At 41.1% G+C, this 14,589-nt stretch overlaps 1 protein-coding gene across 1 annotated transcript in view; it reads right to left on the bottom strand.

The window, feature by feature from the left end:
* Positions 1–14,589, bottom strand: part of LOC126164184 (ubiquitin-protein ligase E3B) — a 313,945-nt gene that overhangs the window by 21,526 nt on the left and 277,830 nt on the right. Inside the window, exon 16 of the mRNA XM_049920218.1 lies at positions 5,777–5,888. Within this exon, the coding sequence (XP_049776175.1) occupies positions 5,777–5,888 (112 nt within the window). The remainder of the gene's footprint in view (positions 1–5,776; positions 5,889–14,589) is intronic.

Raw genomic sequence — 14,589 nt, 5'->3', positions numbered from 1 at the left:
ATGTCGATAGGGGTGACGTGGGATCCGGTGGACTCGACAGACCGTGCCTGCTGAAGTCGTGCCTCTAGCGGCTCAGTACCACGAGAGTAGCCCTCTGTTGCTGCAATACAGGAGGGTTGGCAGCAGCAGCAACTCAGTACACTAGAGTTCAGAGCCACGGCACTACGTGAAGCTATGTCGATGCTACCTAGTAGCAGCTCCATCACCATCCTCGTTGCTGTCCTAATAGCTGGACTCTATTTCTTATTGTATTAGATGTATTTAGTTTCCATTTATTTGGAGAAATACAAGTTAAGTAAATCTTCTGTTTGTCGTGTTAATCTTTTCACTAGTAATTTCTGTGTCCATCTTTCCTAGGACAACAGTTGCAGCACTACTCTCTAGCCCACCTCTCCTTACTGTAGTATATGAAGCAGTACATGTCTGGTGTTGAGCTGTGGTACCCACGTGTAGCAGTCAAGGCTAGTTGGTTTCTCTGTGTTCTGTGATCTTTTTAGTTGCCTTCTTTCAATTAACTGTTTTCTGGCCACCTAGTGTTTGCCTTGTTTGTACTTTTTATGTTCTACGTTCCAAGTTTGATGCTTTTGCACCTCTTTTCACTTTCTTCGTACTTATCTGTGTCTTTTTTTGATTTTCACTGTTTGTATTTGTTATTTTGTGCACTGCTCATTTACTACAGCTGCCGAGCTACGACTACCTGCCACACTTCCTGTAGTCAATCTGACGCAGTTTTTTCAGTTTCAGAGTCAACACGAGGCGCAACTGCTCGATGTGACGAATCCTTTCGTGACGGTGCAGGTGACTTCACACAAGATGCCGCCTGTATATGTACTGCCATTTCACAAGTTGGATGAGGGGAAGGAAGACTGGACAGAGTACCTCGCACAGTTCGACGCACGTGCAGCAGCACATCGTACATAGAGTACTGAAAGACATTCCTATTTCTTGGCCATGGTAGGAGTGACTCTGTACTGCTTGTGTACCAAACTTTTTACCACATCACCACTTGAGTTGACAGACTACGAATACTTACTACAGATGCTTACAAAGTGTTATGAGAGCAGGTTTCAAGTGGCAGCTGCCTGTTACAAATTCTTTGTGTTGTGTAAGTAACAAACACAGACAAACCGTCAGTGGTGGTTGACTAGCAAGGACTTTCTAAACAGTGTAGATTCAAATGTGATTGAGGCCAGTATTATAGTGATAAAATGATTCACAGTGCCACGACACACAGTGTAGCTGACCCTACAATTTGGGAACAGATTCTAAAATACCTGGACCTTTCACTGCAACAGGTTCTGCAAGATTCTAGACTATCGGTACTGCTGTGAAAGTGCAGCACATGGTTTTGAGGTAGTGCCCGTTTGTTTTGTAGATAGCCGCTGCAAACAGGCCTCGCAGATAGCTCGCGAAAAGTGGACTGGCCAGCCACAGTAACAGTGTGTGCGTAAACCAGTGTCGTGTCTGGCAAGCGTGAGGCTCTGCCCTCACTGTTATATGGCACACACACATTGATCTTGCCCCTCAAGTGAAGCAACTTTTTGTGGCAAACGGGGACGTGTACAGTCTGTATGCTTACAGAAGCCTAAGGTACCCCTTTCTGCTACTCTTCGTGCAAGTTTAAGTCACAAACAGTGTGCAGTGTGTTTCAAAGCCCTCAGTGTCATAAGTGCAAAACAACAGTGTAACAGTCATTCAGGAATGGCTCCCACCTCATCTGCAGAGGCACGTGAAGACAAAAACCTTTTTGTGTCGCTTATCACTGCTGGACAATCAGTCCATCTGCAACTTGACACTGGTGCTTCAGTAACTTACCTAGACAGTAACATTTACAAATTGATTGGCAAACTTAAGTTGTGCACATCGCACCATATACTGACGGTGTGTACTGGCCGAGACAATCGTGTCTTCGGCACTTGCAGCCTTCCCGCATCTTTCCAGAATGTGGTGTGGACAGTGACACTCTCAGTGGTTTCCTCATAAAACAGTGCTAATATTTTTGGTCTAGACCATCTTGATTTTTTTGGGTTAAGCAATCAGGACAAACATACTTTCAGATACTTCCTTTGATCCTCGGGAGAGTGTTGTAAGTTGTGTGCAAAACTTCAGGACTTGTTTTCTAAGGGTTTAAGCAAAGTCAATAATTTTGTTGCCCACGTCACAATGGTGGACAATGCACAGCTTGTCCCGTTTCTCAGGCTCTTCATGAACAAGTGGCTCGTATCTTTTTGGCAGAAACTTTTACTTGGTCACTGACCATAAAACCCTACAATCTTTGTACAGCGAGTCAGCGCCAACTCGGACAGTGCAGAAAATGGAACGGAGGGGGGCTCTTCTTTTGACAAATTACCAATATGAGATTGTGCATCAGCCCACTTCTAAGTATGCCAATGAAGATGCTCTTTCTTGCCTCCCTATTGGTCCAGATTCAGCATCTGATGAGCCCTCTGCTTGTTGCTATACTGTTGCACAAGACACAGATGCTTATGAACTGGCCATTAGATGAACTGCACCTCTGAATGATGTTACAGCAATGAGAAAAGCCGTGTGGGCCATCTACTTTCGTACGTTGTTCACAGATGACCACCCTGTTCATGGACTTTGCCCTAAAGGAGCAGATTCTTGGTGTGGTTACCAAAAAGCAAAAGAAAGTCGTCAAATATACCATCATAAGCATTCTCTTCCTGAGCCTGTTATGAATGAAACAAAACCAATTTTTAGAGACCTGAGTGACCCTATTTTGCTTAGTAAATGTCTTCATGGGCACACTCAGAATACAAATGAAAGTTTCAACCATTGCATATGGGAAAGATTATCCTAGAATGTTTTTGTAGGACTAAATACATTGAAAGTTGGTGTACTAGATGGAGTGATGGGAAGACTGGAAGTCCTAAGAAATTTAGGCATAAAATGTGGCTCTAATCTGGAAGATCAATTACTTCCGTGTGACAGACAATGGGTGCATGAAGCTGAAAGAGTCGCTCTTCAAGTTACCAAAGAAGCAAGAAGTGCTAAAAGGAATGCCAAGAGTAAGCTTGTAGATAAAGAAATGCTGCTGGATGAAGACTATGCTTCAGAAATGTTCTGAGGCACAGTTTAATTGGATTCATATCTTTATTCGCAATTTCCCGCAAGCTGTATTTTTCAGAATTCAGGTACAAATATTTCCTGAAGTTTATAAAGCATTGCTCTAATTTCTTTCTGTAACTTGAAATATTTCATACTTATGTAGTAGACCGAAGCTTTATTGCAGAATCAACTAAATTATAGAAAAAATAACATTTTTCTTAGGAAAAAAATTATAAAATTAAAATGTAAGAGGTAATATTTTTTTTATCCTTGTAAAATACATAATAGGTGGAATTAAATAGGTCTAGTACCTCAGCCATCATATCATGCATTCTGGTAAAAATTTGGTCTCCTTCAAATGTATAACATTGGATTAAATGGTACCTCAATTTCTTTGTAATTTTTTTAATAACCCTAAGCAGGTTCAAAAATATTCAAGATACTTCTAATTTGTTTAGAAAGTGTGCTGCATTACCAAAAAATCTCTAAAACATATTATAAACAGTGCCTGAATGAAATAGGCGTTGATTTTTACATAATATTGAGCTGGAAAAGTACCCTGTATCCTTAAGGGATTACCTGAAGTGATTGTAACTGATAACTGACATCAATTTATTGCCACCAAATTTGAATTGTTTTACAGCGTCAAACACCTCACAAGTGCACTGTTCCATCTGCAGTCTAGTGGTGAAGCTGAACACTTTGGACAGACAAGCTTTGTGCCTCCCAGATGTGGGATAAAGCTCTGTTGCTCTTCTGTCTTCCTGCCACTCCCAGCCACACAGTGGACCATTACCAGCAGAGATGTTACACAGACGGAGCCATTGCATCTTTGCTTCAGTTGCTGCACCGCCATGGTGTGCAGTACCCACTCTGCCAGACAGCAAAGTATAAAATTAACAATTTGGTCTTTTGCAGATTGTATGGCAGATAGAGACACTGGGAGTGAGGCAACATTGTATGAAGTATTGGACATTCTATATTTCTTCTGCAGGGACCAAGAGGTCTGCTGAGATGTACCAGAATCAAATTTGTCCATGTGAATTGAATGATCCTGCCACAGGCTTTGTGCTTTAAGATTCCATGCCTGACTGGATGTAGCAGCCCTCACTGCACCTCTCCCACGTGGACCCCGTACTGTCGGCACCAGTCCCACAGCCGACGGAAGTTGACACTCTTTCACGGTCGTCGCTGTCTCGGCAGCCACTGTCGTCTCGAGCGGAGCCACTCTTTCTGGCAGCTGTACCACGTGCTGCCTCACTTCCCCCTGCAGTCATCAAGATGGCTCTGTCTCAGTTTGCTGCTCTGGCTCTGTGTATAGGTGCACATTATCTGCCCAGTTTTTTGTCCGATGTTCCCAGGCAGGCTCGAGGCGCGTGCCAGGGTAGGGGCAGCAGCTCAGCACCGGCCTCAGTTTCGGTCACCTGCACGGAGCCCTTCTCCCGTCGTCGATTGCTCACCTGCACGACGTGATGAGAGGGAGGAGGATGTTCAGCTGGAGGGATGTGGTCTCACATATCAATGTCACCCCGTGGGCAACAGTAGCAACAGAACTGTCAGTTTCTATGAGACAGCGATAATGGTTGTGGGGGATCCGGTGAACTCAGTGGAGCATGCCTGCTGAGGCACACCTTTAGTGGCTCGAGACCACGAGAATACTCTGTCACCACAATGTACTAGGGCCAGCAGCAGCGACTCAGCCCTCTCGTGCTGAGAGCCACATCGCTACACGACGTTGTGCCGACGCTGCCTAGTTGTGGCTCTGTCGCCACCACTGTTACTGTTGTACAGAGCTGGGCTCTACTTCCTGCTGTCTTTTTTGTTTGGAGAAATACAAGTTAGCAAATCTTCTGTTTGCTGCATTAGTTTTTCTGCTTCTGTCCAGCTTTCCTATGAAGACAGTTGCCACATTACTCCGTAGTCCACCTCGCCTTACCGTTGTGTATAAAGTCTTACACAAAATATGTAACTTATTAACTATACTATTAACTCTCAACATTTCACCAATATAAAGGGATAATAACAGTCACATTTCAAACATTATGTAGAAAGTGCTTGAGCCACAGCAGTATGGAATTCTGCTGATTTTTTTGTGGATAGCAATGCACTGAAGTTTCCCACAAAATGAAGCATTATAACATAAATGGATACTCACCAAGTGGCAGCAGGAGAACGCACGCACACACCAAAAGGTTTAACTTTTACAAGCTTTTGGAGCGGGTGGCTCCTTTTTCTGGCAGATGATTTGAAGGGGCAGGAATAGAGGTGAAGGAAAAGGACTGGAGAGGTTTAGGAATAGGGGTACAATCTTTCCTTCTCATCCTGTCCGGTAAGCCTCCCCTGGGTCAGGGCTCTGGATGACTTTTCTGAACTGCCCATCTTCCTCAACATCTCCAGTCCTCTTCCTTCACCCTTCTTCCTTCCCCTTCAATTCTTCTGCCAGAAGGAACCACTGGTTCCAGAAGCTTGTAAAAGTTGAACATTAAACATAGTTCAAAAACATGATGCAAGGAATGAAAACAGTGTAGACTAATTCTAGAGTTATACTGTCTGCTTGTTAAAAGACAACGAAATATTTTGTCAAGTCACCACATGCAGGTGATGCAAGCAAATGGGTGATCCAGGTTTAAGAGTTACTCAGTCTGTTGACTGATATAATTTTTATTCCACAAAATAAATTAGGTTAAAAAAATTACTGTTAGCTTACCAATAGTATCGCCAGTGTCCTCATCGTCACCAACCTCGACACAACGTATTGAGAACGGAGGTTCCAAATGAGCAAACCCAAGTAGAGGCGGCTTTGAGCAACTTGTTACAAACTGCAACACAACGAGGTCCTTCATAGAGTATAGCTACAATACCAAGAAGTTCAATCTAACTGTAGGTTATACCTTACAAATCAATGCTGTTGAAAATATGCCTAAAATCAAGGGACTGTTCCCTGAATCAGAGTCCATAATGGCCAAAGTTTGTATCACATGTGACTTGGCAAAAATGAGGGAAAGGAGGTAAAGTTCAAATACAAAGCATCTATTTGGGAAAGTATATAAAATTTGAAGAATATTTTTAATTACCTTCATTGCAATTACTTTAGGTGTTTAGAATGCAAACCTTTCAAAAAAATCTGTGTTACTGTCCTGCAGCCCTATTTTTTCCATATCAAAAAGATGTATAATTTTACTACAGGTAAATGTTAGTTAATAACATATTTCAAATATAAAATTGGAATTTTTAGAAAATTCTTACTAGGCTTTGGTAAAGCACACAGAGGTAAGTATTTTCCCGAACATCTGCTCATAAAAACAAGTTGTAGCACAAAAGCCATTGAGTATATTGTTATTGGTTTATCAAAACAACACTGTGACCTAATGCTCAGAAGAAACATTTACAGCTCCTCTATTTTATGTTTCACTGAATGTGTAACAGCTCTGTATTTTACTATTTTATGTTTCACTGAATGTGTAACAGCTCTGTATTTTATGAACCTGCCAATGTCCCAATGTCAATCTCCCAACAGGTGCTGCAGACAATGCCACAGTCAGTCAACAGTGAGCTACAGCCCTTCAATGACAGGAGTGCAGGTAGGGGTGCAAGCATTTTGTGAAGTGCCTGACAGCCTTAACTTCGGTGATCTCACAGGAACTGGTGTATCAACTGTGGCAAGGCCATTGCCCCCGAAACATCACCACAGAAACTCTGTAATCTCCTTGACTGAAACTAATGTCTATTGGTGGTGCATGAAGTGTAAATATGCCTAATGTACCTGTACTGGGCTGTTTATTGCTGTTGCAGTAATTATTGCCACAGCAAGGAACTAATTATTGAATTCAACAATTTTATGAGAAGGAAGTAGCCACTCACCATATAGTGAAAATGCTGAGCTGCAGATAGGCAGATTTTTGTTGTCCCCACCTGCGACTCAGCATCTCCGCTATATGGTGAGTGGCAACTTTCCTTCTCATAATACTGTTACATTCCATCCTGGATTTTCCATTGTTTAGTTATTGAATTTGGTGGACAGTAATTTGAAAGCACCTGCTACAGTTACTTTCTGAAAAGCCAGTCAATGACTAAACAAACATCCATTTTAGTTGCAACTCTGGCTGTCTCTTTTCATCAAAACACCATTTCTGGTTGCTGTATGAGGCTTAAGACACTTCGACTAGTGCCCTGCAAGCTTTTAATACTCTTTAGTTTCCTGACTCATTATTATGCTGAATCATTCAAAAATTTGTTCAAAACAATATTCATTAATCCCAGTATTCACCCAGTTGGATGTCGATATCAGAAACTGCCGAAACATCACATCCGAGCTGGCCAACAGGCCTACCCTTCTCATGAATTTGACAGGTGAATTTGATCCATAGCCAGTGCACCTAACTGAATACTGAAAGCAAAAGCTAATACACGTCTCTGTCTGGATGGGTCTGCAATTGGGGAATAAATATATGTTCCTGCCTTCAAGAAAGCACTATCATGTTACCAAGCTCACACTCCTTGTGTTGACACATTCTTATGGCTAACTATACAGTTTTCTTTTGACCGTGTGATAATTCTGTTTAGTTAGAATTCCATTTAAATCCAAATGTAGCTATTAACTGAAGATGAACACTCAGCTGCATTTAGTTTTGTCATAATCTATTCAACAAACTTTTTTCTTTCAGAGTGGTTCACTGATTTCATTTCCTTTGTCAATTCAATTTGGTATGCAAGTAAATGAAGTTTTTTGAAAAGAACAGTCTGCATCACGTGATGAGCTAATGTGTTTTCAACTCTTTCCTCTCTCTCTCTCTCTCTCCCTCTCTCTCTCTCTCGAACACGAACACGAACACGAACACGAACACACACACACACACACACACACACACACACACACACACACACACACACACACACACAGAGCTTCCTGGCTTTGTAATCCATTCAGTTCCATAGTTTTAAATAGCAGCATCATTACTTATTTTTCCAATCATATATTTCGAAATGTATTAACCACTCTCTTGCACAACATATGTCTCAGCTGCAGAGAAATTTGCACATGTGGCCGACACAGGATAAAAATAAAGGAAAAGGAACTCCCCCCTCTTATTCTACAGTCCTATTGAGGGGAAACATATTGTGAAGCGACACACACACACACACACACACACACACACACACACACAGTGCTTCTCCACAATATACCTCATGCTTAACACAATGCTGAATCAGCAGAAAAGTGTCAGACATTGATATCTCACTATAATGGTAGTACAAGAAAGGCTTCTGGCAAGGCATTTATTGGACAAATAACCACATTATCTGCAGATGAAATAATAGGTGCTGGAATCATTATGAATTGCATAGGAAACACTAAGTGAGTTACTGCATGAAATTTTCAACAACAGCAACTACTTTTCAACTTTAAATGTGTACATTAAAAAAAGATGATGAAATTGACAAAACATGTAAGCAAATTGAGACACTCATAAGATAAATAACAGGGAAAATAAATATGATACCTGTTGGACATTAGAATGCCAAAGAATATTTTGGCAAATTATGGACCACAGAGAAAAAATTGCTAAAAGTGAGAGGGAAGCTACAGCCATTATTTGTTTTTATGAGGGCATGCAGCTCCACTGTACAGTTAAATAACAATAGCACCCTCCCAGGTAAAAAATTCCAGATGTAAAATAGTCCTCCATTAGAATCTGTGGGGCAGGGGCAACTCACAAGGATGTAGTCATCAGGAAAAAACAAAACTGGCATTCTATGGGCCAGAGAGTGGAATCTTAGATCTCTTTATCACATAGGTAGATTAGAGAATCTGAAAAGGGAAAGATAAAGCTAGATACATTTGGAATTGGTGAAATGAGATGCAGGAAGGAGAGGGCTTTTACTCAGATCGGTAAAGGATTATTAAAACAAAATCAGCGGTAATGCAGGAGTAGGACTAACAATGAAAAAGAACTTAAGGTGTTGATAAACTACTGTGAACAGCTTATGAACACATTGTAGTAACCATGACAGATACAATACCAACACCCACAACAGCAGTAAACATTTGCTAGCCTACTAGCTCTGCACATGATGTACAGATTGAAAGAATGCGTGATGAGATAAAGGAAATTAGCCAGATAGTTAAGGGAGACAAAAATTTAATTGTTGTGGGTGACAGGAGATCAGCAGTAGTAAAAAGAAGAGAAGGAAATATTGTAGTAACTAAATGCTACTATTAATTCAGCTAACAGCCACAGTAGGAGAAAAATGTTTCCTTGCAACCGCTCCTTACAGGCAGCCATAGCACGCTATGTTTGTTAAAAACTTGGCTGACAGGGTGCCCTATAACAGAATTGTGGCAACACAATAAGAAATAACAAATAACATTTATTTAGAATATATACATCGAATATATACATGTATTGGTACAGTTTGATGCATGGCACTTGAAGTCCTAAACTTAATACAATGATATATATAAATAACTTTGCTGTCTCTCTGCAGTCTATGATATTGTAAATATCACTGATAGTAATGTTTGGAGACACACTGTTACTGGTCCTAGTTTTTTAAAAAAAGTGACAACTAAATCTGAAGGCAGTTTCCAGAGCACTGTACTGAGCTGGCTGCAGGCTCTGAAGTGAACTCATAGCCACAGTAGACGTGGTGTACCATATCTCGGTGCCTGTCAGCAGACGAATTCACAAGCCTGCCAGTACAAATTGGAAGCAATGTAACCTGCAGTTCACAGCACTTGCCGTGGCAGCTGTCCACAATATTGGTGGAAGCATATGACGTGCTGTAGGAAGTGATGCAGTAGCAGTGAAAGGTTTGCGATTTTGAGTGTCACCTGGCAGCTGCTGCCCAGAACTCAGAGACGGCAGGCAAGCAGTTGTGCTCTCACAGTATTTGTCGTGTTGTACCTCTTTTTTGATGCACAAAAAATAAAATGAGAACACGGAACAGGGGAAGGGAAAGAAAGAGTAGGCTGCCTCATAGAATTTTGCAAAGAGCTAGCTTTAAACATCACTAATGCTCAGTTTGACAATCTTGAGGGAAGATTGTATACGTGGAAGAGACCTGGAGACACTGGAAGGTTTCAGACTAATTACATAGCGGTGAGACAGAGATTTCAACACCACATTTTAAACTATGATATTTCCAGTGCAGATGTGGACTTTAACCATAATTTATTCGTTATGAACTGCATAGTAAACCTGAATAAATCACAAACAAGTATGAAATTATAGGGATGGAATATGGATCAACTGAAAGAACCATATGTTGCTGAGAGTATCATTAGGATAATTGGGCAATGACAGACTGAAACAGGGCAAAGAATACAGTAGGGGATGAATGAGTTGCTTTGAGAGATGAAATAGTGAATGCAGCACAGGATCACATAGGTTGAAAGACGAGGCCTTGTAGAAATCCTTGGAAAACATAGGAGATACTGAATTTATGGGATGAAAGGACAAAATACAAAAATGATGTAAAAAGAATAGGCAAAATGAGATGAGACTGAAAAAAATGAGTGAGATAGAATAAATAGAGTCCTATTGGGGAAACACACTTGACGACAATATTATAGATACAGAATAGGAAGTAGGTGAAGATAAGATGGGAGATATGATACTGACAGAAGAATTTGATAGAGCACTGAAAGACCTAAGTAAAAACAAGGCTCCTGGAGAAGATGATATGACCCAGCTGTGACAAAACTATTCCACCTGGTTTTCAAGATATTTGATATAGTGGAAACACCTTCAGATTTCAAAAAGACTAATAACTCCAATTCAAAGGCGGCAGGTGCTAACAGGTGTGTATACTTCTGAACCATCGGCTTTAATAAGTCACGGTTCCAAAATTCTGACATCAATTATTTACACAAGAATGAAAAAACTAGTGGCTGTCTACTTCGGGAAAGATCTGTTCAGCTTCTGGAAAAATACAGGATAATTTGAGGCAACATTGACCCTACAAAATGGCTCTGAGCACTAAGGGACTTAACATCTGAGGTCTTCAGTCCCCTAGAACTTAGAACTATTTAAACCTGACTAACCTAAGGACATCACACACATCCAAGCCTGAGGCAGGATTTGAACCTGCGACCACAGCGGTCGCATGGTTCCACACTGAAGCCCCTAGAACCGCTCGGCCACCCAGGCTGGTGTGACCCTACACCTTACCTTAGAAAATGGGCTAAAAAAAGCAAACCTACATCTTTAGCATTTGTAGATGTATAGAAAGCTTCTGACAATGTTGACTCTACTACTGTCTTTGAAATTTTGAAGGTATCACAGATAAAATACAGGAAGTGAAAAGTTATTTAAAACTTTCACAGAAACTGGACTGCAGCTATAAGAGTTGAAGACCAAGAAAGGGAGAAGTGAGTGAGACAAGGTTGTGTTCTATCCCTGATGTTACTCAAGCTTTATGCTGAGCAAGGTACAAAGGAAACAAAGGAGAGAGATTTGGTAGGGGAAATAAAGTTCAGGGAGAAGAAATAATAAGGTCTGCCGATGACACGATATTCTGTCAGAGCCAGCTGAGGACTCAGATGAGCAGTTGAACAGAACGGACAGTGTCTCGAAAAGGAATTATAAAGATACACAGCAACAAAAGTAAAATGTGGGTACTGGAAATAGTCAAATTAAATGAGTGATGCTGAAGGAATTAGATTAGGAAATGGGAAACTAAAAGTGGCAGATGAGCTTTGCTGTTTGGCAACAAAATAACTGATGATGGTTGAAATAGAGTGGGTATAAACTGCACACTCTCAGTCATACAAAAGGTATTTATGAAAAAGAGAAACTTGTTAACATTTAATATAAACTTAAGCTAGGCCATTGCAGCTGAAGTGTCCCTCAGTGAGCAGCCGGACACCTGCAAGCAGCATTAGGCAGGAGTGGGCAAACGACTGAGGTGGGGGCAGTAAGGCAGCCGAAATGTAGTGTACGTGACCATACTACTGTGGTCTCACACCCGCAAGTGGGATCAGCCGAGTGGTTTGCCTGTGTGTAGAACACACATAGTAGGGCCACATGAAGGGTAGCCTATCCTAGGTGTGCCAGCCAGACAGCGAGCAGACGGATGCTACCTGGCACCTGTGTTTTGAGGGTCAGTACTGGAATGGACTAATTTAAGGTCTGAAAAGTCTTTTCTGAAGGTATTATTTGTCTGGAGTGCAACCGTGTGTGGAAATGAAATGTGGAAGATGAGCAGTTCAGACAAGAAGAGAATAGAAACTTTTGAAATCTACTTCTACAGGAGAATGCTTAAGATTAGATGGGTAGATTGAATAACTAGTGAGGAGGTACTCAACTGAATTGAGGATAAAAGAAATTTATGGCAAAACTTGACAAAGTTGGAGCATACGGCACATTCTGTGGCATCGAGGAATAGTCAACTGGACACTGGAGAGACTTGTCAGGAGTAAAAGTTGCAGAGGGAGACCTAGGTATGAATACTGTAAGTTGGTTCAAATATATGTAGTGCGCAGTGGCTAACCACTCTTTGGATGAAGACCACCACCACTACTACCACAACAACAACAATAGTGAAGAAATAAGAGAGAGGAAAGGTTTCTCCAGTCTTATCATAAGATTCAATAACTTGTAAATAACTTGTTTATAAAAATATATTGATGGGGAGGGGGAGGGGGAGAAGAGGTGTTCTTCAGAAAGGCTGAGAAAGAGAAATATACAATAAAATGCAGAATTGCATTGGCGGTCTTCATATTCTTGGTGATTTTTGTGGGTCGTATTCTAAGACGTGTTTCTATGCCTACCAGTCCACACGAATTATTAATACTCAGATTTTGGTTTCAAACTCAAACGAGCTCAGCAAGTGAAATCCTTTATACATTACTGCACAACAGTCGTGTCACCGGGGGTAAAGCCATCGTGCACTACGGAGTTTGTACCACAGAAGTATTTGTGCTGTTTGCTTTGTTTAGTGCTAAGGGACTTAAATTGTCTAATTTCAGTCTCTCTCATTTTCAGTTGAAGATGTTTTTGTGATTTAGAACTTCTATGCCTTCTCTGTACATTGTGACGATCAGAACCCGGGAACACGGTAGCGACAGTTCCCTCCTCCCAGTGCACGATCTGGTACCGCCGATTTATCGGTCTCAGCCAGACGACAATTGTTTTTGTGTTCTTTAAGCTGGGTGTTAAAGTAGTTACTGTGCACACGTGGCCAGACGTGAAGGAATTTTGCACTCTCCGGCTGTGGCACACAGCGGTCATAGATCCTCAGCAATGTTCAAATATTTGTGAACTTTTCTTTTCAGTTTACATACTGTGTCATTTTTAGATGTATAGGTACTTAGAAAAACTGACAGAGTTATAGGGAACACAAGCTTCAGGCACAAAATTCAGAGACAGTCGACACACACACACACACACACACACACACACACACACACACACACACAGAGAGAGAGAGAGAGAGAGAGAGAGAGACCTTCAACCACACCAAGCAGAAACAGGAATAATTATGACAATTGGTGGTCTGGGCTAAAGGAATCTTTCAGCCACACTAGTTGGAGGAAGAGCTTATTTAAGAATTAGTTTCAGGAGGAATGGTTACACTGACAGAGAGATAAATGGTGGTACTGTGTCTTAAAACATTTGAAGCTTCGGGCAAAAAAGAATCAAATTAATTGAAAGTTCTCCTCCCATTCATAAGAACAGTCAATCTATCACATCAGCAGAGTGCTAAGAATATGTGCTATTAAACCGCCGAGAAACGTGCACAAATATTTGAACACTGTCAAAGCTTTACAGTCATCGCTTGCCAGGGTAGGAGTAGACAAAAGTCCTTGCGCATCTGATGACGTTACATTTCAACTAATAAAAGCAGCATTAACACCTTTGCTTAAAGAACACTCGTCTGGGTAATGCAGATTAATCGGCACTGGGAACAGCGATCAATCAAATTTGATTATCTTGTACAGTACTTTTACCGAGTTCCAGTCATTACTGTGCTAGGATGTATGGAGAAATCGTAGAAAATAAAAATCAAAAACAGGGTGAAGAAAAAGGAGGAGGATTAAAATTAGGCAAGTTGTGTACCTCAGTGCTAAATAAAGCAAATAGCACTAACTTTTCCCCACAACAAGCTACAGGCAGACCTCTTTATATGTGGATTCATTGTCCACATTTTCACATTTTTAACTTTAACTCCAGTGCTGCCATCTGTTAACAATATGTGCAAGCATTTATGCGTCAGCGCATCCTCTGTTGTGTTTGTCGAAACGTGATTTGTCAGTTCAGGTCAGCAGATCTGTGAAGTAGCACTCAACAGAATCTGTATTTAAAATATAGCGTTAAAGAAAAGAAACTGTGGCTGCCGAGGGAAATCAGGGTGTACAAAAGCGGTATTCATTAGAAACAAAGAGAAAACTTTAGATCGCTATGAGAAAGGTTCAAATTGGTTCAAATGGCTCTGAGCACTATGGGACTTAACATCTGAGTTCATCAGTCCCCTAGAACCTAGAACTACTTAAACCTAACTAGCCTAAGGACATCACAC

The sequence above is a fragment of the Schistocerca cancellata genome, chromosome 1, assembly GCF_023864275.1.
Source record: "Schistocerca cancellata isolate TAMUIC-IGC-003103 chromosome 1, iqSchCanc2.1, whole genome shotgun sequence".
Lineage (NCBI taxonomy): Eukaryota > Metazoa > Arthropoda > Insecta > Orthoptera > Acrididae > Schistocerca > Schistocerca cancellata.
The sequence above is the reverse complement of the archived record's forward strand: the minus strand, read 5'-3'. Positions and strand labels throughout refer to the sequence as shown.